Source organism: Choloepus didactylus, chromosome 25 (genome assembly GCF_015220235.1).
Source record: "Choloepus didactylus isolate mChoDid1 chromosome 25, mChoDid1.pri, whole genome shotgun sequence".
NCBI classification, from domain to species: Eukaryota; Metazoa; Chordata; class Mammalia; order Pilosa; family Megalonychidae; genus Choloepus; species Choloepus didactylus.
This window is the reverse complement of record NC_051331.1, coordinates 1,773,238-1,798,622: the sequence shown is the minus strand read 5'-3', so window position 1 is coordinate 1,798,622 and position 25,385 is coordinate 1,773,238. Positions and strand designations below refer to the sequence as shown.

General features: G+C 65.9%; 2 protein-coding genes across 5 annotated transcripts; one reads left to right on the top strand and one right to left on the bottom strand.

Annotated features, from left to right (window-relative positions):
* The first annotated feature begins 2,314 nt into the window (after window positions 1-2,314).
* GDF1 (growth differentiation factor 1) lies at window positions 2,315-3,805 on the top strand. The gene is made up of 2 exons (XM_037818024.1): window positions 2,315-2,735; window positions 3,002-3,805. Exons 1-2 carry the CDS (start codon window positions 2,411-2,413, stop codon window positions 3,772-3,774), a joined length of 1,098 nt encoding a protein of 365 aa, XP_037673952.1. The 5' UTR covers window positions 2,315-2,410; the 3' UTR covers window positions 3,775-3,805.
* A 208-nt stretch (window positions 3,806-4,013) lies between these two features.
* UPF1 (UPF1 RNA helicase and ATPase) lies at window positions 4,014-25,181 on the bottom strand. 4 transcript variants are annotated; one of them, XM_037817978.1, is made up of 24 exons: window positions 24,919-25,181; window positions 17,508-17,650; window positions 16,731-16,820; window positions 15,014-15,181; window positions 14,669-14,849; window positions 13,747-13,908; window positions 13,336-13,453; window positions 13,093-13,191; window positions 12,273-12,384; window positions 12,030-12,189; window positions 11,832-11,950; window positions 11,423-11,587; window positions 11,234-11,348; window positions 10,468-10,611; window positions 9,968-10,181; window positions 8,884-9,001; window positions 8,458-8,614; window positions 7,951-8,093; window positions 7,328-7,502; window positions 7,085-7,166; window positions 6,284-6,445; window positions 5,983-6,200; window positions 5,773-5,895; window positions 4,014-5,387 (listed from the first exon to the last, which is right to left on the bottom strand). In XM_037817978.1, exons 1-23 carry the CDS (start codon window positions 25,123-25,125, stop codon window positions 5,776-5,778), a joined length of 3,372 nt encoding a protein of 1,123 aa, XP_037673906.1. In that variant the 5' UTR covers window positions 25,126-25,181; the 3' UTR covers window positions 4,014-5,387; window positions 5,773-5,775. The 4 variants fall into 4 exon arrangements, with proteins under 4 accessions (XP_037673906.1, XP_037673909.1, XP_037673908.1 ...); XM_037817981.1 differs by lacking the exon at window positions 4,014-5,387 and having other exon boundaries at window positions 5,776-5,895; window positions 13,369-13,453; XM_037817980.1 differs by lacking the exon at window positions 4,014-5,387 and having other exon boundaries at window positions 5,776-5,895; window positions 12,273-12,381; window positions 24,919-25,125.
* Between the last annotated feature and the right edge of the window lie 204 nt (window positions 25,182-25,385).

Here is a 25,385-nt window from a genome sequence, read left to right as displayed (position 1 = left end):
CGAAGCCCCTTCCTGCGGGGGGCTGGGGCTGCTCCTGCTCACCTCACCACTGACCCAGCCCCGCCAAACCTTTATCTTTTGAGTCCCACTTAGTCTGCACTGGCTTGTCGTCTGCACCATCCTCCACATCTACTCGTCGTTTCTAGCATCTTCTAAATGACTGCACATCAGCCCCCCGTGCCCACCCCAAAGTGCCTGCCCTGCCCATCTGGTCCCTCACGGTTGATGTTGACCCAGTAGGAATCTTGGAAAATCCTCGCGAGCCCCCGCCCCATCCATCCCGAAGCGCCTGGGACCCTTTTTCCCACCAGCTGTTCTCTCTTTCCCACGGCAGCCCGCCTTGGTTCAAACTGAAGGGCGAGAATCTGACACCCTAAAGCGACTCTGTCACCCAAGAGATGCTGCCTCCCCCAAAAAGCAAACAAGCAAACAAAAGCAGAGAACACACAAACAAAACCCACAGCTGTGTTTGGGGACTGGGTCATTCCAGGTCACTCCAAAGCGTGTGCAAAAAACCAAATGGGACTTGCCAGGAAAACTGATAAGAAGCCGAGGGGAGTCCTGGGGCTGAAGAGATTCAACTTGCTAGAAACACGCAGAGGCGAGAAGTCAAAACGGTTAGGACCCCGGTGGCCATCGGGCGATCTAATGTAGCTCATCTCGCGCCATCAAAGACAGGCAGGAGCAGCCGGGAGAAGACTGGAAGCCCCGAAGCTTGATGGGCCACAGGCCAAGTGGACACGTTAGGTGACAGATGGGAGGCATTGGGGCTCCTTATTCTGCCCTCGATGAAGGATTCCTGCGGGGGTGGGGGGTGGAGCAAGCCAGAGGCCCCCGCGGAACTCACCAGAAGGAAAGAGAGCTGCTTCTGAAACCTGCTTGACTGAGCCCAAGGCGCGATGGGTTCTGAGCAGGAGGCCGCCTTTCGGGGCAGGGCTGCACAGCCTTCCACGGAGAGCGCTGAGAGGGGAGAGCTCCACACCAGTGAGGTGGAAGAAGGTTCTGGAACACGCACTTCACAGCCAGGAAGCTGTGGAGGACTCCCTTTCGGTACCCTCTGAGGTCCCCGCTGTGAGAACACGTCACCAGTTCAGACCCTGAGAACGTCAGAACGTAATCCCCACCCTCCAAATGGCTTCTCGAAGCGGCCGGGGAAACAGGGCAGGGGCACGATCAGGCACTTCAGTGGGTGGACGAAGGGAATGGCTGGAGCTGTTGACCCGTTGGGTGAAGGGCAAGTTAGAGCTGGGCCCCCACGTGAGATGGGGTGCAATTCCAGTGTTGGCAAAGTTGCAGAGGGGAGCAGGAGACAGGTCGGGTCTGGCCAGGGGGTCTGGGCAGGCCCTGGGGGGCAGGGCTCCCCCAGTTCAACCCAGACTTCAGAGTTGCAGTTTTGGAAAATGCAGGTTGTGGTAGAAGCCAGCTCGGGGGGTGGTTTGAAATAAATATGCAGCCACGGGCATTGTCAAGGGGGCAGGGTTCAGAGGCTTGCACCGTGTTTGAGAAGAGTTTCGGTTTTTCTAAATGGCAGTGAAATGCACATAACGTAAAATTGATCACCTTTGGGCGAGCAGTTCAGCGGCATTTAGTGCAGGCACAGAGCTGTGCAACCACCACCTCTCTCCAGTTCCAGAACATTCTTGGCACCCCTAACGGAGACCCCGTGCCCATTTGCCGCCACTTCCCGTGCCCCCTCCGCAGCAGTTTCGGACCTGATAATTTGGCTAGTTCGGGATATTTCCTGTTAGTGGAGTGGGGCGTTCGTCCTTTTGCATCTGGCTGCTTTTTGCCCAGCGTGCTGTCCCATCCCCGTCCTTCCTGCTGCAGCGTGGCTCTGCGCTCCGTTCTTTCCGGGCTCCGTTGTAGCGATGGACCTGAGTGTGTCCGATGCCTGCGGGTGGGCGTGGGGTGGGCGTGGTGGCTTGTGCCTTTTGGCTGTTGGGGACGAGGACTAGTGGGGTGCAGTGGCCGGGCCCCGTGGCAGGACGGGCTCACTTTTCCAGGGAGGCGGATTCGAGTTTTAACACGTTGTATGAGTTGTTTCCAGAAGATGGGAGGAGAGAAGGAGGCGGTGCAGGTGTGGAGGCGGATGGATGGGGAATGAGCCAGGAGGAAGGGACATGGTGGGGTGGGGGGAGCCGGGTCGTCGAGGGTCTGGAGGGAGCTGAGCGGGGTCTCCAGGCGAACCCGAACCCGGGCCGCTTCTGTCCCCAGGGAGCCGCTGCGGAACGGGCTCGTCAAGGAGAAGCGCCTCTGAGCCCCGCCCCTCACCGGCCCCGCCCAGACCCGCCCCTAGCCCTAGCCCCGCCCCCGCCTCAGCCCGGGCCCCGCCCCCCAGCCCGACAGGTCCGAGGGGCACGGCGACCCCCGGCTCACTCGACTCACTCGTCCCGCGGCCGCCCGGAGGAGGATGTCGCCGCCGCGCTGCGCCCCGGGGGGCGGCCGCCTCCTGGTCTTGCTGGCTCTGCTGCTGCCCGCGCCGCCTCCCGCCCGCGCCCCCGCACCCCCGCGTCCTGCCGCAGCCTTGCTCCAGGCCCTGGGGCTGCGCGACGCGCCCCGGGGCGCCCCGACGTCCCGGCCCGTGCCCCCCGTCATGTGGCTCCTGTTTCGCGGCCGGGACCCCCAGGAGACCCGGGCCGGCTCCCGACGGACGCCCCCGGGGGCCCCCTTGCGACCGTGCCACGTGGAGGAGCTGGGGGTCGCCGGCAACATCGTGCGCCACGTCCGGGATCTCGGTGAGCGGGGCCTGCGCTGGGGGCCGGGGGATCGCGTCCCGGGGGGCGCCCCGAGGGTCCCCACCAGCGAGATCCCTGCGCGCCGTGGACCCCGCCCCCCAGCCGCCTCCCACCATCCCATAGGTCCCTGCAGATGGAGACGCACAGTTCTCGCGCTCACCCGGGACCCCAGACCGAAAGCTCCGCGAGGCAGCTCCCGCATGTCTCTGGCCCCCTGCCCCGCGACCCCCGGGGACGCAGCCCGAGCCAAGCCCCTGTCCCCCCAGGTGCCCCGGCGCGGCCCCCGGAGCCCGGCGCGGCCACCGGCGCGTGCCCCGAGTGGAGCCTCGTCTTCGACCTGGCGGCTGTGGAGCCCGCGGAGCGCGCGAGTCGGGCGCGTCTGGATCTGCGCTTCGCGGCGGTGGCAGGGGCCCCGGCGGGCGGCTGGGAGCTAACCGTGGCAGTGGCGGCGGCTGGGCGCCCGGGGCGGCGGGAGCTGCTGCGCCAGGCCGTGGCCTCGGTGGCGGCGCCGGTGCGCGCCGAGCTACCGCCCGCCACCGCCTGGGCCCTCAACGCCTCGGCGCCGCGCGCGCTCCGCCTGGCGCTGGCGCTGCACCCCCCGGGCCCCGCCGCTTGCGTTCGCCTGGCCGAGGCCTCGCTGCTGCTGGTGACCCTCGACCCGCGCCTCTGCCATTCCCCGGCCCGGCCGCGGCGCCAGGCGGGGGGCGGTGGCCCCGGGGGCGCGTGCCGTGCGCGGCGCCTCTACGTGAGCTTCCGCGATGTGGGCTGGCACCGCTGGGTCATCGCGCCGCGCGGCTTCCTGGCCAACTTCTGCCAGGGCCGCTGCGCACTGCCCGACGCCCTGGGCGCCGCGGGGCCGCCCGCGCTCAACCACGCCGTGCTGCGCGCGCTCACGCAGGCGGCCCGCGGCGCCCCCGGAGCGTCCTGCTGCGTGCCCGCGCGCCTGGCGCCCATCTCCGTGCTGCTCTTCGACAACAGCGACAACGTGGTGCTGCGGCGCTACGAGGACATGGTGGTGGACGAGTGCGGCTGCCGCTGAGCCCCGCGGCCCAATAAACCCTGGTGTCTGCCCCGCGGCTCCGCGTCTTGGCACTGGGGGAGCGGCTGGGGGTGGCCGAGGGCCCCATAGCACCGGGTACCCGGCCCTTGGCGTCCAGGACTCAACCCCCAGCACCCACCGACTCTAAGGCAGCCCTAGGGTGGAGCAGACCCCACTGCCCCTTTCACGGAGTCCCCTGGGACCCCTGGGCCCTGCCAGACCCCAGTGGACACAAGTGCTGCTTAGTAATATTTTATTGGTGACAAAACAGCTTAAAACAAATTGACCCCAAATCAAAGGTTACACGGGCATAAAATGCAGAGAACGGCTGCAAGGCTGCAGGGCAAAGCGGACAGCACAGTGCTGGCCGGCACCCTGGGGAAGGCAGGGCCACCGGGGGCCGGGGAGGGGCCCCCATGGCTGCACCCGAGGGCCGGGGTCTGAAGCAAAGGGGATCCAGTCTCTGCCGGGGACTGGGGCTCAGGTCCTGGCCCGGCAGGCAGGTGTCCTCAACCAGTGGCTTCCAGGGCAGCACAGACCCACCCTGTGGCAGCAAGTAGCTGAGGGACGGTGGGGGGTGGCTCCCAGCAGCAACAGTCCAGACACTGCCGCCACCGCCCACCCGGGGCTGCTTCCTGGAAGCTGGTTTCCCTTTCCCGCAAAACGAGTGGGGCTGTCCCACACCGGGCGCCCCGCTGCTCCCCACCTCCTCGGAGCTCGGTCTTCTTGGCCACACCTTCCGCCCGCCGCACAGGGGCCTGGGCGCTGGGCCCAGAGGGACCCCTTCCCGCTGGCCTCTTGGGGTGTGCCCCCTCCTCTCCCATGGGGGCCCCCTGCCCCGGCAGCCGCTCTGGTCCCGCTCTGGTCCTGAGTCCAGCGGTGGCTGCGACGCCTCCCAGCCCCACAGCAGGACTTGCTGGAGCTAAAACTGAGCGAACCAGAAGTCTGGCGCCCATGGCGGTGTCCGTTCTCTCCAGCTGGGGGCTGCCTTAGATTCTGCTCTGGAAACTTTTGGTATCTCCCAGGTCCACCGCTAAGGTTTTAGAAACAAACTTAGGAAAGGAGACTTTTCAGTAATCCTTTGAATCTTTAAAAAAGAGAAACAAACAAACAAAAAAACCCCAAAACACCTCTTTTTAAACGAGAAACCCTTCCAGAACACAGGCCACGCGTCCCCAGTAGGGCCGCGCGGACAAACCTGCCCCTCAGGCCGGCACAGCTGCGGGCAGCAAGGAACCTGCCCCGGCGCGGGCACGGGAGGCTTCTCCGCTGGAACGTAGTCCCCTTCCGGTGAAGAGCAGAAGAACAGAACGGGGAAGGGGCTACTGTGCGCCGCGGGCCTCCCTCCCGCCTGCCCGCGGGCCGGGCGCTGGCAGGGGCGTCCTCGCTGAGGCGGGGGCTGCTGGCTGGCCCCTCCCGCGCCCGCTCCTTCTCCTCGCCGCACGGGCCGTGGGCGCTCGACTCGGGCTTCCTCCTCTCTCCACTCCCGTGGCTCACACAGCGGTGCTTGGTTTTAGCAGTGGAAAACAGGTATCCATTTATTTTTATTTTTTTATTACCCAGAATAAGATGCTGATGGACTAAGCCACGTAGCTTAGCTCTCCCGCCTCCACCTGTCAGGAGAGAAGGGGGCGTCGGGCTGGGCGGCAGCTCTGCGACCCCCTCGCCCCGGGCACTCCCAGGGAGGCTGCCCCCTGCAAGGTGGGGCCTTCCCTGCAAGGCAAGTGCCCAGATTGGGAATTTATCCTGCCAAGAAGACAAGGCAAGCACAAGCGAGACAGGCCCATGAACAGGGCCACACATTCTCCCAGCAGCCCACCCTCATGCACCCCAAGCCCAGCTGAGAAGCCCCCACAGCGAGCCAGCCCTGGGCAGCCGGGCCAAGGCCACCCGTCCAGCTCCCACCCTCCCACGGCCTCCCCTCTACAGCCTCCAGAATTTCCTTAGCAGGAGACTGGGATCCTGCCCCAAGGCCATGCCCGTCCCCACGCCACTTGCCTCCTAGTACTGGGACAGCCCGGCCACCCCGCCGTGCTGGTAGGCCCGCTCTCCCTGGTACGTGGAGTCCTGGGACAGCGCCACGTCGATCTGCGACTTAAACTCGTCGCCCAGGTAGCTGTCCTGGAAGGCAAGACCGGGTGAGCCGCCCACCCGCCCCTCCACGGGGTGCCCACCCCAGTGGCTATGTGGGGCCTGCTCGGGGCTCACCTGGGACAGCTCGGGCTGGGAGAGGCCGGGCTGGCTCATCTGCGAGGGCTGGCTCATGGAGATGTAGCCCTGCGTCAGCGCACCCTGTGAGAAGGGCTGGGACGCCACGTCCTGGCTGGCCTGGCTGCTGGGCAGGTTCGTCTGGCTGGGCCCCGGGAGCCCGAAGCGGTTTTTCTGACGCCCCCCACGGCCAGTCTTGCCTTTTGGGGTGCCCCGACCTAAAAGAGCACCGGATGGGGTCACGGGAACGAGCTGGGCTCGGCACCCCTGGGAACCTGCTGCCTAGCAGAGCCCCACGTACCTGCGGCCGGCCCATTGGCCTGTCCGAAGTAGCCGGGCGGCGGCATGGGGGGCATCACCAGGTTGAAGGGGATGGGGATGTTCATGGCGGCCACATGGCCAGGCCCGGCACTGATCATTCCCAGCTGGTCGTGCGTCTGGAAGTACACACTCGAGGGCCGACCTGCAAGAGGGGGCACTGGGCACTAACTGGGGGGCCACCAGGCCACAGGTCTCGATGGCAGCCAATAAGGAACTGAGTCTTCTCGAGCAAGCTCCACACTCACACCACACTCACCCCACCCCCACAGAGGCAAACAGCCTCGGCCCGACTCTGAGGAAACGTGGCCCGGCAGGACCCTGAGCCGAGTCCTGGGGGGGGTGGGAGCAGCAGCTGGGGGCAGGCGGCGCCAGGAAGTGGCCTGGGGGAGTCAGAGGCTGCAGCCCTCCCCAGTCGGGGCACCAGGCAGGAGAACGTGGGGCGGGGGAAGGGGTCCCCGTGAATGAGCAAGAGGCCACCCCGGGACTGCCAGGGAAGGATGTGGGCAAGGAGCTGGGACGCTCTGGACAGACAAGCCGGGGCAGAGAAGGCGTGTGGGCAGCCCGGACAAGGCTCGGGGTCCCTGGCTGTGACCCCCTGGGAGGTGGGCAGGCAGCACCTGTCGGGACCCTCGAGAGCCCCATCTGAGAAGCTGTGGGTGCCCGTTTCTGACTCAAGAGGGGCACAGGGAGGCCTTGCGGTCTCCACTGATGAGGCCACCAGGGTGTCCAGTCCTGGCAGCCGGGGAAGGCCACAGGCTGGTGCTCTTGCCCGAGCACTCACCCTGGCTGCTGCGATCGTACACGGACCCAGGGATGATGGCCTCGCGGGCGTCGTACATAGCTGTGGTCATGAAGCGGGCACCCTGTAGGGCAAGAGTCCAGGCTTGCCATCAACGCGGGGAAGGCCGTCCCTGAGACTGAGCCCGCAGCGGCCCTGCTGGTTGGGAACCCGCTTGGGACGGGGGTCGGTGTCCCCGGCAGGCACTGAGGCCGCCTCCCCATGTGGCCCGGCCACAGCGCCCACCGGATTGATGGTGTTGACGAGCTTCCGGGGCTTGCTGAACTGCATGAGGCTCTCGCGCAGGTTGTTCAGGGGTCCTTCCACCAACACCTTCTGCTCCTTGAAGTAGTTCAGCAGGTGGTTCCAGAGCGGTTGCTTCGACAGCGCCTTCGGGTTGCCAACGATGATAACGCCATATCTGCAAAGAGCCGTGCGGGGAGGGCGGGAAGGGAGCGCCACTGAGGACGGCCGGGGCGGGTGCCCCAGGGCTGGACGATGGTGCTGCCCACACGAGGACTGCCATGTGCGGCCACGGCTGTTGGGACTGTCTCCGCACCCAGGGCAGCTTCGGGGAGGTTTTCCAGAAGCTTCCTCCCCAGCCAGATGGCCAGAGGGGGCGGACAAGCCACGCACCACCAGGTGGACTGGCCCCGCGCAGTCAGCCCCCTGGGCACCCCCAGGACAGCAGCCGCACCTCCCCTGGTTGTGCGCCCAGGACCCAACCAGCAGCAGCCCCCAGGAGGGGGCTCAGAGAAACGGGGGGCATGTTACAACCCCCGGGCCCCCAACACACCCGAAGCCACAGGCCCAATGGCGGGCAGTGGGCACCTGCTTCAGGGGATGACCCAGCAGCCACGTCCTCGTACCTGGCTCTGGTGAGGGCCACGTTGAGGCGCCGGGGGTCATTGAGAAACCCGATGCCCTGGTGCTCGTTGGCCCTCACGCACGACAGGATGATGAAGTCCTTCTCGCGTCCCTGAAACGCATCCACGCTGGCTATTTCCACCTCCTGGGGGGGAGCAGACTGTCATGAGCTGGTGAACTGACCTCCAAGGTGTGCGACACGTGCTAATGAAAACCAGCAACCCCAGCAGCCAGCCCAGCCGGAGCCCTGTGCACCGCCACCCTGCCCCTAGCTGCGGACTGCCGCCTGGTTTCTTCTTTAACCAAGGCAGTTTGTGTCCTGATGGCCGAATCACACGGGCCCATTTACAGAAACCCCAAGTGAAACAGAAACTCCTCGGCATGCGGTTGCCCAGCAGTCACTGCTCTTGGGTCATCCCCCGTGGAGACAGGACCCGGCGGGCGTCTGAGCCCCCGACCGCCCCGGCCTCCCTCCTGCCCAGCCCGGCACCCGCAGCCTCGGCGCCGACCTGGTAGAGCTTGGTGTGCAGGGAGCCGCTGAACTGCATGTACTGCACCAGGTAGGAGCGCTGGCCCTCGTACGGTGTGATAATGCCTATCTGGTCCGGCTTGGCGCCCGCTTTCAGCAGCTTCGTTGTGATCTTCTCCACGTTGGCGGCCTCCGTCCTGCGGGCAGCCGTGGTCGGTCACCCACGCCGGGACCAGGAGGCCCGGTCCCCATCCCCCCACCCCCACCACACGGGGCGCCTGTGCTTTGTCAGAGGAATCAGGGACAGGAGACATGACGGCTCATGAGGTGCCCACTGGACACAAAAACAAATGTATTGAAAAGATAAAGAGGGTGTAAACGCTCAGGACGAGGAGGAAAAGGATGAGGTTTCACAGCACCACTCAGGCCCAGGGAAGCCGGGAAGCCCAGGGACAGGCCAGCTCACCTGTTCAGGTAGGAGGTGCCCGAGCTGGCGATCTCCTCCTGGCCCTGGGTCACGTAGAAGAACATGGGCTTGTCAGGCTGGGGCCACTGGAAGTCAAACCCCTTCTTCACACGATCCGCTAGAGTTGGGAGAGGAAATGCGGGCAGTTCACCTATCTGGGCAGCACCGAGCCTGGCAGGGCCAGCCCCTCACCGGCTGGTTGGGGACGAACAGCACAGCCCCTCGGGATGGGGCTCTCGGGGCCTGTGGTCCCCAGGGAGAGATCCTGATTCCTCCCAGCAGCTGTTTCACTGCACCCCAGAAGACCCAGGAGCCCTGGATGTCATTGTGGCAAGTCCCCTTGCCTGGTGCTCACAACCTCTCCATTGGACGAGGGGCTGCAGCACCCCCATGCCGGGCCTGGGGCCATGGCGCCCCCACCACCTCAGGCCAGTTTCCCAGGCCTTGTATCCAGGCTGCCAGGGCCATTCCCAGCTGTCCATGTTTCCTCTGGAATCAGCTCGATTCACAGCCACCCACCCTCGGTTCTGGGACTCCGCCCAGGGCTGTGTTTAATCGCTACGTGGGTGGAAAAGACGGCCCCGCTTGCGTCACACCAGCCCAGTGTGCAAGGGGCCCCTTAGGGCTGGGGGATCAGGCAGAGCAGGAGTGGGGCCTTGCTGGCACACAGCCTCTGCTGGTTTCTGTGGCAAAACTGCCAGTAGGGCCTGCGTCAGCCACTGCAGTGTAGCGGCTGAGGGAGCTCTGGTGAGTCAGGGCCTGCACTGGCTCTAAGCACTGTTCACACAGGGGCTCACTCCAGAAGCTTCTTTCAGGGAACACTTATGATTGGGGTGCTGGTGGCCGGTGGGGCCAGCTCTGTGATCGGTGCAGTCGACATGGCTGTGAACCACTCCATCCTGCGGGAGGGGTGGAGGCAGTGTGCGCCCCAGCTTTCTGAGGGGCACCCACATCAGAGCTGCGATGGAGGTGCCAGCAGCCCTCACTGGCCGGCGGGGAAACTGTCCGAGTGCCAGGGCCTGTCCCTGCATTTCACGTTTGAAGAGGAGCCCTCAGCCTCCACCCACCCCGGGCGCCTGCTCACCTGCGGTGACGCCGTTCTGCAGCGAGCCCTCGTAGAAGATGTTGGAGGGGAAGGCGCTGAGCGCAGGGTGCATGCGGTACTGCACCTGCAGGCGGATGGGCCGGATGCCCAGCACCACCAGGCGCTCGAACAGCGACTGCGACAGCCCAGCCTTGGCTGCCTTCTTGCACATGACCACGGGGCCCAGCTGGCAGTGGTCGCCCACCAGGATGAGCTGCGGGCAGGAAGGACAGGGTCATAGGCCGGCACCCACTGGGGCACTGGAGAGTGGCTCCGACGAGCAAACACCATGTGGCGACGTCGGGATCACCCTGGAACTCGTTTCGGGTGCGCACTGAGGGGGGGCCCCTCAGCGGGAGCCCAACCCCAAGGCCCCTGCCCGGACAGGCCCGTGAGCTCTGCCACAGTGTTCCACGGCATCGTACAGAATCTGACGTCCAGCCCTGGGTGTTAAATGGAGCACGTCTGCCAGACTTCTCCGGAAGCCCTGCCCAGCTCACCTGCTTGGCGCCCAGCACCACGGGCACCATGCACTCGGGCTCGGTGGCCTGCGTGCTCTCGTCAATCAGGATGGAGCGGAACTGCATCTTGGCGAGACGTGGGTCACCAGCGCCCACACACGTGCAGCAGATGACGTCCGCATTCTGGGGGACAGGAAAGGGCAGGTGACGCCTTGTGTCTCCGTGGAGGCTGGAGCCGGGCCGTGCCCCTCAGCAGGACAGCAGCTCCACCAGAGGAGCCTCTCGGCAAGAAGCGTCTCGCCCTGAGGAACCCCAGTTGCCAAGACCACATCACAGCCGCGACGCCTCCCGGGCAGGTGTGCTGTGACAGCACTGGGGAGTGCTCAAGACCCACCCCGGGCTCGTGGGCCGGATCTGGCAGGGAGTGGAACCCCTTGAAAACCGAGTGTTCCGGTCAGTAAGCGGACCCAGAGGGGACGGGGAATAAAGGAGAGCAGCGAGGCCTCGAGGACCAAACAAGGCGATGGGGCACGATGTCACAAACAGGACCCACATCACCGCACTGCAGGCTGGAGAAGGGTGAGGTGGGACACGTGCCATCCCCAGGATGCCCGGAAGTAAAATTAAAGAAAACAAACACCCAAGAAAACCCCACCTGCTGCAGCAGGTGTGGTAGAAAATTAAAACATACAGACCCTACTTTCCGCTCAAGGGCTGTATCCCACAGACCCTTTGCCCCAAAAGAAAGACACCAGCTGGACCCCTGAGGTGTGGGGCCTGTTGGCTGTGGCCGCCAGGCACTCACCATGAGCAGCTCCCGCTCGGCCGTGCGCTTCAGGGCCCGGTACCGCTTCTCGTCGGCTGACGACAGCTCCCCAGTCTCGTCCTTGAGCTGCTGCAGCTTCTGCAGCTCGGGCATGCTGTGGGCAGACTGCAGGTGAGGGGCCCGCCATCCCCGCCGGCTGCTCGACCCCTGTGGCCCTTGCCCACTCACCTGTCCATGTTGCGGATCTGGTTGTGCAGGGCCAGGAAGGACACAGGCGAGTCGATGGCCTCGCGGCTCTTGGCGCACAGCCGCACCACCTTGAGCCCCGTCTGGTGGATCTTCTCCGTCAGCTGGTCCACGGCGATGTTGCTCGGGGCGCACACCAGCACGGGCCTGCGACACAACCCCGGCCGCTGGGTGCCCTCCCAGCGCCGCCCAAGCCGAGTTTCCCAAAGCCAAGGCAGCCGAGCACAGAGGCCAGAGCTGCCCATCACCTCTGCCCCCGAGAAGCGACACGGTGACTCCCCCGACGCCTCCCTCCTCCCGGCCACCACAGAAGGCTCCGGGGAACCAGGACGTTCGCCGCCTCCCGAGATGCGGCACCTCACGGCCTCCCGCCCCAGCCCGCCCGGCCTACCCACTGCCCTGCCGCGCCAGGTGGTACACGATGGTGGCCGAGGTCACCGTCTTCCCCGTGCCAGGCGGCCCCTGGATCAGGCTCAGCGGCCTCTGCAGCACCGTCTTCACGGCATAGACCTGCGAGGGCGAGCGGCCGTCAGGGGGCGGAGGCTGGATGCCCGCTGGCCCACGCTGCCCCCACGGGCCGGGCAGAGACCTGGGAGTGGTTGAGGTCGGGGAGCCCCTGCGCCGTGAAGCGCTTTGGCAGCTGGCATTTGATGATCACGTCCTCCACCTCGTGGCCGAGCAGCTTGTGGTAAATGTAGCCAGACACCGAGGTCTCGTCCACCGCGAACGTCTTCAGCGCGCTCTGCATCCTGCGGGGGAGCACGGGGGTCAGCGGCAGGCTCAGCCGTGGACGGCGCAGCAGGTGGACGCGCCCCCGGGGCGGGCGACGCACCTGTCGAAGGAGGTCGACTTCCACACGAAGTCCACCTGGAAGTTGTGCGTCACCTCCACGGGCGCACCCACGCTGCTGCGCAGCTCGATGGCGATCTCGTCGCCGTAGTCTGCGTAGCTGAGTTAAGGGGGCATCCTCGGCAAGGGCTGGCTCTGTCTCCGCGAGGAGCCGGCTGGAGGCCCCGCGTCCTGGCCGACCCCACTGCTGTGCTGACCACCGCTGACCACGCGTCTCCCCAGGGCCCCAACTCACCCCCCAGGGGCCCAGGCAGCAGCTCCAGAATCTGCAGAGCCTCGTGATCGGGGACCCCAGCCCCCAGCAGTGACACCATCCCGCCCACGCTGTGGAAGGGCAAGGCTCTCAGGGAACCCGGCTCTCGTCTTCCTCACGCACATGCCCTCTGAGAACGTGTCTGGAGAGAGCGCATGGAGGTTTGGAGCAAACCCAGCCCGCACGTGAGGCCCCCACCCCCCGAGACTCAACTCCTGGGTACCTGAGGTCCTGGCAACCCAGGCTCTGGCGTCACGGCCTCGAGGAGCGCTCGAGAAGCAGGGTGTGGCCCCGCCTCCCACCCGATGGCTGCCGGGCCCTCTCATCACACGGACAAGCGCAGACAGGCCCCCACCTTCCCTGCCCGGTGCCTGTCGGGCCAGAGCTGACCCCAAGGAGAATGAGAGCCCCAGGTGGCTGCTTCAGAAGGTTCCGGTGCCTCTGGGCCATTCTCCGTTGCACCAGCTGAGGGCAGCCCTGCCCCTCCCCACACCTGGCAGCACCTGTGCCAATGGGGGCCATAAACCCACCCAGCCCCCACCAAGGATACTGTCCGGGACCTTGATGACGTGGCCGATGCCCTTCCAGAGGGGCGCCAAGTCCCCCTTGTAGCGCAGGCAGATCTCGTCGCCCTGCATGAGCCGCATGTCTGAGAACAGAGGGGCGAGGGCATCAGCGGGGCCCGGGGGCCACTGCCCACTCCCAAGAGCCGGTGACAGTTCAGGGCGCTGGGTGGGGCGCACTACGCGCGTCGGGCTACTTATGGCACGAGTATTTTAAAACTTAAAATCACCTCTTAACCAAATTATGACTAAGTCCTCATTACCAGAGTCAGTCTTGGGCAGCGTGAAGTAGGCGATTCTCTTCTTGTTGAGCCCCAGGTCCCACCTGACCGTGATGTTGTCTTGAGTCTGAGCCCAGAAGAGAGGGGGCACGTCAGCTGGGGCACGGGGAGGGCACGCGGGGGTGGGACCCCCGGGGGGCAGCTGCGGGAGGGAGAGCCGGCCGGCGGAGGACATGGCCAGGCTCCCGGAACCTGCCGGGCATGCCCAGGACCTGGGGCTCTTGCCGGGGGATCCTGCTGCATTTTCACCAGCAAACGGCCCGGTCGATGCTGCCCCCCAAGGCCTGCCAGTGCCTGGGGTGTGTGCCCCCCACCTCTGTCAGCCCCGTGGCATCCCCCGTCGGCAGCACACGTGGTCACCTGGGACTCCTTGAGTTTCTTGTCGTAGTCCGCCTCCAGCTTGACCAGGGGCCCGAATATGTTCTGGTACTGGTAGGCGTCCTCGTAGCGCAGCAGCACGTGCTGTGGCTCTTCGTCCACCCCCGGCTTCTCCAGGTCCTCCAGGGTGGCGGAGGGATTCTCCTGGAAGGCAGCCACCGGCACGCTCTCCCTCCCGCTCCGACCCACCCAGGGCCCCAACACTGTGAGGTCTCGGGAGAGCACGTGGCTTGCCCCCCAACGCCGAGGACAGGACAGCGTCTCGGCTGTTTATCACCAGGAACGAGGGAACAAGTCTGTCAACCAGAACTCAACATGGAGAGGAGCCCTGCACACAAAGCTCGAAAAATGCTGTGACTCACATCTGAAGTGAAAATATTTGTGTTGGAGGCTTCTGATTAAATCAGTGGCTAATTAAAATCCCTGTTCTAGTCATTTTACTTTTATCACAAACACTCAGCAGCGAGTCATGGCACGCTGGAGGCCAGAAGCTTGCAGGGCGCGTGGCCCCGAGGTGGGACAGGGGCTGTGGGTCCCCAGGGTCCTCTGTTGGATGTCCCCCCACTCACTCTCCCTCAGGCCCTCGGCCCCGTCAGGTGTCCGTTGCCCTGCATGAAACATGCCCCTCCGGCCCCAGACATGCCCACACCAGCCCTTCCCTAGGCTAACATCCTCCAAGGGCTGTGAGGCAAGCACACCCTACTCTCTCTTGGGGGGTGCAGGGAGTGCAGCCCCCCAACACGGGTTTCCCAGCAGGCAGCCAGCGGTCCACCTCACACCTGCGTCACCGGTTCTCTCCTTGCCTCCGTCCCCCTGGCCACGGAGACCCCTGGGCCGAGACCCGGCTCCCGAGGCACCACCACCCCTGGCATGCCCCGAGCACGGCCCCAGCTGGCGGCCTCACCTTCCAGAGCTCCTCCAGCTTGTTGATCTGCTGGGCCGTGATCTGCCGGGCACGCAGCTGCTCCTGCTCCGAGGGGATCTTCACCAGCCAGGACAGGAAGCAGCGGTCCTGGATGAGGGGCTGCCACTGCGAGCTGTCCCAGTTGATGTCCTTGAGGCTGCTCTGGCTGGCGCACGGCTGCCTGCAAACGGCCAAATGTGGTGATCGCCTGCCGCACCCTGTGGCCATCCCCACGCTCTCCCAGGCGCTCGCATTATCCTCAACAGTCGGTAATGACCCTCGTCTCCTCGAACGCAGCTGCTCTGGGGTGACCCCAACGCCCCCCGGCCCCCGGCCCAGCCGCACCTGCACAGCAGCACCACCACCGAGTCGGCCTTGGCGGGGATGAAGCCCAGCAGGAAGACGTTGCGGCAGCCGCAGTTGTAGCACTCGAGCACCGTCTCCCCCAGCGGCCCGTCCTTGTGCAGCGTCACCTCCTTGCATTTTGCCCTCACGAGGTGATTTACAATGTGGCTGAGACAGGAAACAACCCCGAGTTAACACCAGGCCTCGGCCTGTCACCGCTTCCAGCTTCCGAGCCCCCGGCCGAGTTCCGGTGCGGCCGTCACGGCCCATTAGCCACGGCCTCACACCTCATCCATCTGGCACCCCCGAGACCGGCCGCTCCCCTTGGCCGGCTCCCTAGCGAGCGCAAACCTCCGTCCCGACTGGAATCGTTTTTACGGAACACACTTCCGATGCACTCCAGCGCCTCCTGCTCCTTCACGTCTCGGCACAAGGCCCTCACGGAGGCCCCTCGCCCTCTGCCCTGAGGCAGCCCCTTCCTGCTTCCGGGAGCCACGGCCCCTCTGACTCAGGGCAGGCCAGCACCCCAGGGTCAGCAAACGCCCGGGCGCTCAGTGACTGGAGCAGAGGGCCCGGCTCGGAGACCCCGACACACGTCCACTCTCGGAGCTGCCAAGTGGCCAAGCCTCTGCCATCCCCCCCGTTTCCACGACCCACCCCCCCGAAATCACGGCCCTCCTGGTCTCCCCGACTCCACCACCAGAATCGCCTGTCTTCTCCTTGCCCGTCTCCTCTGTGCCCCTCACCCCTAAACACCAGTGCTGGCTGACTCAAGCCTTCTTTCTGAGAGGCCTTTGCTCCTGTCCCCGCTGACGGGAAGTGGAGGTGGCCGGCCAAGCGCACTTCCACTTAATTGCTTTTCAGGCCGGAAAGGAATGAGTGCATGCACGGTGCTCCAATTACCCGGAAAATACTTCTCCTCTAAAATCCGTCTCCCGGTGCCGGCAGCCCCCAGTGCTTCACCCCCGGACCCAGACAGGAGCAGCCGCCAGCATGGTGAGCTGGGGCTGCGCTCAAGTGACCCCATCTACCAGCTTTTGTCACTTCTGCCTCCAGGAAAGGGAGCCCTGAGAAGCGCTGTGCTTTCTAGTCGGCGACTGGCCCCGTGTCACCGAGGCTGCGCGGCAGCTCTCCGGCGGGAAGCGCCTCTCCGGCGGCAGCCACAGAAGCCCACCCCTCAGAGCTGAAAAGCGGCCTTGCTCCCAGAGTCCGAGCACCAGCCAAGGCTCAATCTCACCCCAAGCCCCCGAGAGGCCCAACTGCAGCTGCTACTGATCAATAGCAGGAAAAGAAGGCGCAGTGCCGCCCGCCAGTGAACGTTCCGGAACGTCATCCGGTGAGTCAAGGCCTGGCAGCGTCAGCTCAGCGAGCGCAGCCTGAGCTCCCAGAGGCCCCTGGACTTGGTCTGGCCTTCCCGGTGCTGAGGACAGACGGGCGTGCCAGGAGCTCATCTTGCAGGAAAATATAAATAAAAACTGGGCCGAGAACGAAGCCAGCCCTCCTCGCATCAGGAGAAGAGCCCCAGAGAATAAATCAAGGGCAGAAGGGAAGGCGTTCCCACCCTGCCATCTGCTTCACGTTACGCCCGTCATGGCGGAGGGAGAGCCCCAGATTTGTTGGCCTAACTTGACGTGGTGCTTCGCTTCGACGTTTCCACGATTTACATGCAAACCTGAACACAGCACCAATCGGAGACCTCAGCCGCCGGGCTCCCTACCTGCCGGAAGTGTTCCCGCGGCCGTTGCAGAACCACTTCTTGCTGGTGTTACAGTAAACCACGCAGGCAGGGTCATGGATTCCGCAGTAACTGGAAAAGTCAAAACGCCCTAAAGGTGAGGCTGGAAGGCCGCGCACCGGTTCTCACCTGGGAGGTTGTAAAACCCTTTCCTTCACACACTCCGAAGCTCTGTGTTAAAAATGTACTTGGACCCAGCGGTGCTAGTGGCAGAATCTTCCTCGACCGGAAGGCGAGGCAGCAGCGTGGGCTGGGGGGAGCCCCGAGGGCCCCGTGGGGACCCTGTGGCCACCACTCCCACTGGGCAGAGGGTGCCAGGCCCCGGGGGAGCCCCTCCAGCCTTGTTTTTCTGAAAATCAACAAGGTGCCATCAGAGACCCGGCTCTCCGCACAGGCAGCCAGAGGCAGAGCACGAAGCGGGGTCGGCCCAGGTGGAAAGGACCCTGACCCGAGACCCCAGTGGGGTCAGATCTACTGGCACCTGTGTGGGGCAGGGACGCTGTCTCGGGTTGGGAAAGCCCAGAGGGGGTGCCAGTGGCCCCAGGCCCAGGGCACCCTGAGCAGAATGCTTCACTCTTTGGTCTCAGTTTCCTTACATGCATGTGACAAAATGCAGGAACGATCCACACGTGAGTGCAGCTCCTGCTCACTGTGAGGATCCCCAAAATGGCTGACGCGCAGCCCTGTCCGCTGAGCGCCCCTTCCCGCCTTCCGCAGCCAGAGACCCCATGGCAGCCCCCGAGAGCCGCCTCGCCTCACCTGCAGGCGTGCACGGGGAGGTCCTTCGTGTAGTACGTGTCCTCCTCGTCCTCCTCGAAGTTCAGCTCGGCCAGCAGCTGGCTGGTCTTGGCCACGCCATCGTCCACGGCCCCGTTCTGCAGCACACCCTCGGGCCCGCCGACCTGCAGGACAGCAGCCAGGTCACCATGTGGCCCTGAGCTAACCCGTCTTGCCCATCCACAGTGCGCCTGAGGGACGAGGAACAGGGCTTGGGTGGAGCGACGGGGCAGCTGGACGTCCCCGAGCTCCAGCTTGGGTGAGCGCACCCCGCCTGCGAGAGGCAGCTCCCTGGGGGGCGAGCCGACAGCACCAGCAACAGCCAGAGCCTCACCAGGTGCGTCGCTTCACAGGGTCCAGCAGCAAAGTTGCACAAACAAGGCCACTGCACAGCCCCCCAGCCCGCGATGACCAGGCACCTCCCAGGCGCAGCCCTCACCCGCCTAGACCCACAGCCACCTGCCCACACCCAGCTCCACCCGGCTCCAGGAGCATTCCGGAAGGTGAGGAGGAGCCACTGCAGGCGGGGACGGAGCCTGTGCCCTTTCCTAGGCTTTAAGCCAGGTGCCCAGCTGCGGGTGAAACCCTGACCGCTGCTGCTTGGTACCTGAACCCCAACTCACGAGTTTGGGGGAGAGCTGGGCCGGCCAGGGGCTCTGGGTCCCACCTCAGAGCAGGGGACCCCGGGCCACCCAGCTCCATGGGGCCAGAGAGGTGTGCCCCCGGACATGGGTGCAGTGAGTCCCCGGGTGCACCCCACAGAGCCCAGGACGCCTGTGTCCTCATCCTTGAAGCAGAGGGCAGCTGCCAAGGCCAGGAGAACTGGGGGCACCGCCCACCGCTGGGTGAAACCTGCACCCCATGGCCCCCCCCACCTTCTCCCTGGAGGGCCAGGGCCCTTGGACCCCTCCAGGCTTACGGTGAGGGACAGAAACAAGGGTCTCTGCCTCCGAGATCTCCTGGGACGATACGGCCAAAGTGGGGAGGCCGGCCCAGGCTGCCTATGGCGCGGGGGGCCCCCCAACCTCTCCCTCCCACCCTCTCCTCCCTCCTGGGCATGACACAGGACTGACCGTGGATGGGCCGCTGCCTCACCCCCCCCTGCAGAGTTCAGGACACACGGTGTGGCCGCAGGATGTGACCTCGGAGGGGGTGACCAGCCCCAGGCCAGGAGGCCCGTGCTTTGCCCCTGCCCCAACCTGCCAGCACCTGGAGGTGGCCGTGCACGGAGGAGCAGGCTGGGTCTGCAGAGCCTTCTGCCCGGGAACACGGGGGACTGGAGGGGCCACGGCCCTTCCATCACCACCAGACGACCCTGACCCCAGAGCCCCGGCGTGTCGGCCCTGCACCCCAGAGCCCCCCAGGTTTGCCGCAACCCAAGTGCCGAGTGAGAAGGGGTCACCCCTCATCCTTTGCTGCCAAGGCTTTCTGAAAAGAGGGGAGAAGGCACATTTCCTCAGGGGGCCTCACCCCGCGAAGGCAACCCCCCAACAGAGGGGTGGCATCGGGGCAAGGTGCCACCTGGCACTAAGAAGCTTCACCCCCACAGGAGGGAGCCCCCCGTCATGCCCCCGCCATGGGCCCGGCCCCAGTGTGCATGTGCAGCCCCCTCAGCCTCCTGCAGCGGGTACCAAGACCCCACGACTGGCCTCCTGCGTCTGCCACCTGCCCATCTCTGCACATGCGTTGGACAGAGGCCCCCAGCCCAGGTGCCGTCCCCAAGTCCCCGGGCGAAGGCTGCGCCTCAAGAAACCGAGGGTCTTGGCCGAAGACCAGCCACTCTCCTGCCTGCCCTCGCTCCCCAGCCAGGCACAGATGCCAGCTCACGTGAAGACGTGTCCCTGCTCCCCGTGATGTCCTGGTCAGGCCTCGGGGTGGGCTCTGGAGCCTGGGCTGCACTCAACAGGCTGCCACACGCCCCCAGAAGCCTGCCAGTGCTTGGGGCCCCCCAGGAGGCCACTGGGGCCCTGCAGACTGCCCCACCAGCCCCTCTGGACGCGCCCACTTTCTGCACGGTGAGGAGTCCTGGCATGGGTGTCTCTCCCAGCCGCTCCCTGGGGCCCGGCCACTGCCCAGGACGAGGGCACAAGGAGAAGGGTGGGGACTGCCCAGCTGGGGGTCCCAGGAGCCGCGGCCACCACGGCACACAGGGCCTGCCCGGGCCCTGCGCAAAGGCGCTGCTTCCTGGTGAGCAGAACGGCCAGACCTGGGGAAGGGGAGGTCCACACATAAGACAATCCCGAAAAACTCCTCCCTGTGCCGCCCGACAGCAGCCTGGCAATGCAGGAGATGCCCTTCTTTGTTTCTAGGGGCCCACGGTAAACACGGCGCTAAACCACACACCAGGAGGTTTTCTGGGGTCAGAGGTGGCCGTGGGCTGGGAACTTGGAGTGGCGCCGCCCAGGCGCGAGGGCGAGACGGCAGGTGGGCTCTGCTCCAGACACTTCAGTGGGAGAGCAAAGAGACGAAAGCCTTTCCCACGGCCGAACTGGGGAGACAGGCGGCCCGCCTGGCCACGGCCTGGCTCAGGGCTCACGTGCCAGGAGGTCACCCTGGTGGGTGCCAGGCCCCAGCAGGTCTGAGCCGGCTCCTTCCGCCCGCATCGGGAGCGCTGCCAGCCCCGGGAGCTCCCACGGTCCCTGCAGCCGCGCCGAGCACCGAGCGCCCAGGGAAGTGCCGTCCTGGGCTGCAGAGGGGACGCCCACCCACCGGGGGCAAAGCAGCAAACTTCGCGCCCCCGAGCTGCTGCCTCTCCACACGCCGACAGGGCCCCGACAGACCGGTGCCGGCCACAGGACCCCAGGGCCCGCAGTCCCCGGTGATGGAGGAAGCGTGGGCCAACTGCTCAGTGGCTTGGGGACCTGCCCTGGGGCTCCCCCCGACCCCAGGTCCCAGGGCAGAGCTGGGCCCCGCAGCCCTCCCTGACCACCTGGACTGTCCCCACCGCCATGACAACCACAGACACCCCCTGCTTCCCAAGGGCCCGTGGAGGGGACCCCGATGAGGCCCGAGACGAGCTCCTCTCCCAGCTGCAGCGGCCTCAGGGCCAGCCCCCCGGCTCCCCGTCAAGGGGATGCCATCACGGAGGCCTCGGTGGCCCCACACAGCCTCCAGGACACAGTCCTAGACCCTCGGGTGCACCCCCTTTGCAGAAGGGCCCCCTCCTCAATGGGCCCTGCCTGCTGCCCTCACCTGTTCTCAGCCCTCCCCCGGCAAGGCCCAGCCTGAGGGAACGCCATGCTTCCGGAGCGAGCGGCCACCAGCGAGCAGGAGACCACCCCTGCCGGCCACACAGCATGGAGAGAAAAGAGCCCAAGCCCCTCCATCCCCGGGTGGCTGAGGGAGGGCAAGGAGTGGCCGGGGCGGGGTGGGGGGGCGGAAGGGGAAGAGGGAGTGACAGCGAAACCCCCGTGGCGAGGGCTGCCCGGCTCTGTCAGCTCACTAAGAGTCACTCGTGCAGCTGGTAGGAGAAAGGAACGATGACGGTGGACGGTCCCAGCACCCGACAGGACAGCAGGCAGCCACCCGGACCCAGGGCCAACAAACACAGACCCGCTAAGCACCAGGACCGTGGTGACGACCCCGAGCCAGGCAGGGCTCCTGTGGAGGGATCCAGAAAACGGGGAGGCGGACGGGGCGTGACGGGTGTTGCAGTCTTAGTGCCACCAGTCGGGCTGGATCGGGGTAAAGACGGTAATTCGGGGCCAGCCTGCTGGGAAGTCCCTTCCCCGCCTCCCCGCCTGGCTCCAGCTTCCAGGACCCGCCCCCGTGTCAACCCCAAGTCCTGGCCATTTGCAAACACTCCTGGAACTTGATAACGGGCGATAGTGTTTTCGCTCCCAGCTCCTGCTGTGTGACCCCAGCCTTGCTAAACGAGGACCCTCAGGCCAAATGGAGAAACCCACCTTCGGCCAGAGGCCCCCAGGACAGCATCCCCTCCACTCCCGACCCTCCCAGGGGCCTGCTTGGCCTGAGGCAGCTCCCCTGGGCCTGCAGTGGCGCCCAGGTCCGGGGCTGCAGGCAGGCCGCGGCCTTCAGGCACAATTGCTTGCCCGTGGAAGGGGAGAAGGTGGGCACATCTGTGAGGCCATGGCTCTGCCAGTGAGGCGGCTCCTCTGCGTGGCACTCGGGGTCTGTCAGCCAGGGGGGCGCAGACACAGAGGTGAACCCAAGGTGGCCCCTGTACCCCCAACCCGAGACCACTGGCTCCCCAAAGTCCCTGGGAGGAGCGAAACTGCCCCCTGGGCCCACCAGCCTCGGCCCTCGGCTGCCGTCATGGAGCGACACTCAGGCCCACATCAGGGGAGTGGTGGGCCCCCGGAGGGGCATGTTCCGCTTCCAAAAGAACTGCCGGCTGTCCCACTCAACGTCTCGGGGTGCCGGGTGGTGGCCTCAGGCTTTCTGAGAAATTTCGGCCACTGAGAGGCGGGTGGCAGTGGGGTGGCCTCGCAGGGTTCCTTTCTGCACCTCCGCTGAGGTGTAACATGCCGACAGGGAAGTGGGCACTGTGGCCAAGATGCCAGCCCCCACCCCACCCCGCAGCCCCGGCCTGCTCCCCACCACCGCAGGCCGGTCACATTTCTCAGAACGTCTGGGAACGGAATTACAAAGGAGACACCCCTTGTCTTTCCCGGTGGAAATGTCCCCTCTCTTCGCTGCCGAGTGACGTTCCAGACGTGTGTTTAAGAAAATGACAGTGGCAGCCAGAGGGCTTCGAAGGGCTCAGTGCTCAGGAAACAACACCCCTCTTATCTGGGACCCCCAGCAGGGCCATGTCTGTGCTTCCATCCTGGGAGTGCAGGGCTCCGACAGCAGCAGTGCCATTTTATAGATGGGAAACCGAGCATTACCTGAACCCACCCCGACCTTGGCGGGCGTCACCCCTTCTGCCGTCTCGTCCCAGCAGGTGCTCACCCTGCTTTAAGCAGGTGTTAAGGTAAAAATCAACCGGACGTACACACTCACAGGGTCACGTGCGACCCGACAGTGTTACTCCTAGGGCTACACCAGGAGAACTGAGAGCACATCCCCACGGCTCAGCACGCGAGTCACAGCACCAGCCGCCCAGCTCAGCGGAAACAGGCCACGCGGCCACAGTGACGGCCACAACGTGGTCCACCCGTACCCCACACTGCTCAGCTGGAAAAATGGACAGAGCACAGATCCACACCACGACCCGACGAACCTGGAAAGCTGACACCGAGAGAAAGGGGCCGGACCCCAAAACCCACATCTTACACGATCCCACGAGCACAAAAACGAGAGCCTCTCCTCACTCCAGAGGGTTGAGAGCAGACTGGGGTGGCGAGAACGTTCCGGAACTACATGGCTACACGGCACTGTGCATGGACCAAACACCGCTGAATTGTTCACTTTAAAGGGGTGAGTCGCATCTCAATAACATCACTGAAACCGGCAAGCAACAGTCCAGAACTACTCATCCGAGAAAGCAAAACTGAGAGGCCGAGTGGGAGGCTTCTGAGTCTCTCCGGAAGCCTCCGTGGTGCAGCTGCTGCTCAGTACAAACAAGAAAATCTTCCCAAACATTTTCAGCAACCAATGCCACCAGCTGGCCCAAGACAGCCAACTTTCTCCCAGATCCCAGATACACTCAGGGCCATCCCTGCCACTGATCAACACAAACAGGGGCTACCCCCTCCCCCAAACACAAAAGGAAAGCCAGACTCTGCGGAGTGGAGCCCCTCGGCAAGGAACCCCAAACCCTGATGCGATCGGGGTTAATAAACGGACCGCGGCCTTCCTGCCGTCTGCCCGGGGGGTGTCCGGCCGGTAGCTTCACAGAGCGCTCAGGGGCATGAAACAAATCCCAAATCCATCATTTCAACCGAGAGAAGCACGCGCCCAGCAAGTCATCGCAAACAGAGCCCCAGGAACCAAACCCGAGCTGGGAACTTCCCCGGGGCTGCGGCTTGGTACTGGCCCCGGGAAGAGGACCCCCCCCACAAAACGACCCTGTGCCCCACGGCGCGTAGGACGGCCCTGGGTCCCCACCAGCGCCAGAGCACCACCTCCCACCCAGGCCCCGGGTCACGCGGGTTCACACTGTCCCCAATTTACAGCTGTGGAAACTGAGGCTCACAGAGGCGGAAGGAAACTAACCGAGACGTCCACAGCATCCGGGCCGCACCGCCCTTGCAGGCACACGCCCAGTGCCCCCGTGGCCCTCCATTTAAGGAACTGGGGTGAGGACGCCCCCCGGGGCTGACCCGGGCCCGTGTGGAAGGCCCACCCACTGCGGCGACTCAACGCCTGCAGTGGGAGCCCACCCGGGCCGAGGGGCTCGCGGCAGCACCCACCTGGGACCAGGTGAACCCGCGGCCCCTCCCCAGCTGGGAGAAGCAGAAAGTGTCCCCCCAGACCCCGGCGGCCGCCCGCTCCAGGAAGCGCCCGCGGGGCCTCTCGCCACCGAGGGGCCTCGGCTCCATGAAGTCAGACCCGCGATCCGGGCCCCGCAGCCAGCGAAACCCGGACCCGGCTTTCCCAGGCAGGGTGCGGTTACGTAACAGGTCGGTTTCAGCAACAGGCGGCGACGAGGAAAAACAAAACGCGCCCTGCACCCTGCCCCTCGGCGACCCCACCTGCCCGCGAGAGGGGGCTCCTGGGGGAGGCAGGGAACCCCCTCGCCGGCCGCCCGGCCCAGGGAGATCAGAGCGGCTCGGCGGGTGTCATCGGGGTGGGGGTGCGCCCAGGAGGCCCCAGCCACAGGTGTGGGGGCCGGGCCGCTGGGAGGGCCGGAGGGGGAAGGTGGGGCAGACTGCCTTCCAACCCACCCGGGAGGGCCCCGAGGCAAGGCGCCCCGGAGTTGGTCAGGGGGCGACTGGGGAAAAGTCACCCCAGACCCTCAAAAGCAGGTCACCCCCAAACCAGCCCGAGAGACCCCGGAAAGGGTCACCCCAACTAGATCAGGGTGAGACCTGAGGCAGGTGGCCCCGGACCCCATCGGGGGCTTACTCTGGGGACAGGTCGCCCCGGACCGGTTACAGGGTGTTCTGGGATCAGGGGGCTCCAGACCCGGTTGTGGGGGGGCATCCCGGAAGCAGGAGGTCTCAAACTCGGCTGGGGGCTTACTCTGGGGACAGGTCTCCCCAGACTGGATCGGGGTATGGAAAGTGGGTCCCAGGAGCAAATCCCCCCCTTTTCGGGCAGGTCACTACAGGGACAAGTCGCCCGGACCAGGTTAGGTGGTGTTCCGGGGTCAGGAGGCCACCAACCCGGTTGTGGGGGTTGTCCCGGAGGCAGGAGGCCCCGGACTCGGCCAGGGGCTTACTTGGGGGGCCAGTCGGCCCCGCCTCCGCCGGAGAGCGAGGGGTCCCAGGGTCGGGCCCCCCTCTCGGTCCTGAGGCTTCCGGCCGCCGCCATGTGCCGCTCTCACCTGCGCGTCGAGCGGCCCGGCCGCCGCGCCCGCTCCGCCCGCTCCGCCCGCGCCGGGGCCGCCGGGAGGCGTCTGCGTCTGGCTGGGGAGGGTGAAGTCGGTGAACTCGAACTCGGAGCCCTGCGTGTCGGCGCCGAGCAGCTCGGCCTCCTCGGTGTCCAGGAAAGTGAGCGTCTGCGAGCTGGGCCCGTACGCCTCCACGCTCATGGCGCCGCCGCGCCGCCCGCCGGGCCGCCGCCCGCCGCACTCGAGCCCGCCGCCGCGCCGAGGCCTAGGCCGCAGGCCGCGCTCCGCCGCCGCCGCCGCCGCCGCCGCCCGCGCCGCCCCGAGCCTCCCGCCGCCGCCGCCGCCGCCGCTGCCGCGCCCGGCCCAGAGAGCACCGCGTCGACCCCGCCGAGCCCCGCGCCGCCCGCGCCCCCCGGAGCCGCCGCCCGCTCGCCGCTGCCCGGGCCGGGAACCGCCGCCAC

What these genes read in the sequence shown, in the direction of transcription:
- GDF1 (XM_037818024.1), top strand. Translation starts at nt 2,411, where the DNA reads ATGTCGCCGCCGCGCTGCGCCCCGGGGGGCGGCCGCCTCCTGGTCTTG. An exon ending in GCGCCACGTCCGGGATCTCG is followed by an intron (nt 2,736 to 3,001) that starts GTGAGCGGGGCC and finishes CTGTCCCCCCAG; the next exon opens with GTGCCCCGGCGCGGCCCCCG.
- UPF1 (XM_037817978.1), bottom strand. Translation starts at nt 25,125, where the DNA reads ATGAGCGTGGAGGCGTACGGGCCCAGCTCGCAGACGCTCACTTTCCTG. An exon ending in AGCTGGAGGAGCTCTGGAAG is followed by an intron (nt 13,909 to 14,668) that starts GTGAGGCCGCCA and finishes GCTGCCTTCCAG; the next exon opens with GAGAATCCCTCCGCCACCCT. An exon ending in GCAGAACGGCGTCACCGCAG is followed by an intron (nt 9,002 to 9,967) that starts GTGAGCAGGCGC and finishes TCCCAACTCTAG; the next exon opens with CGGATCGTGTGAAGAAGGGG.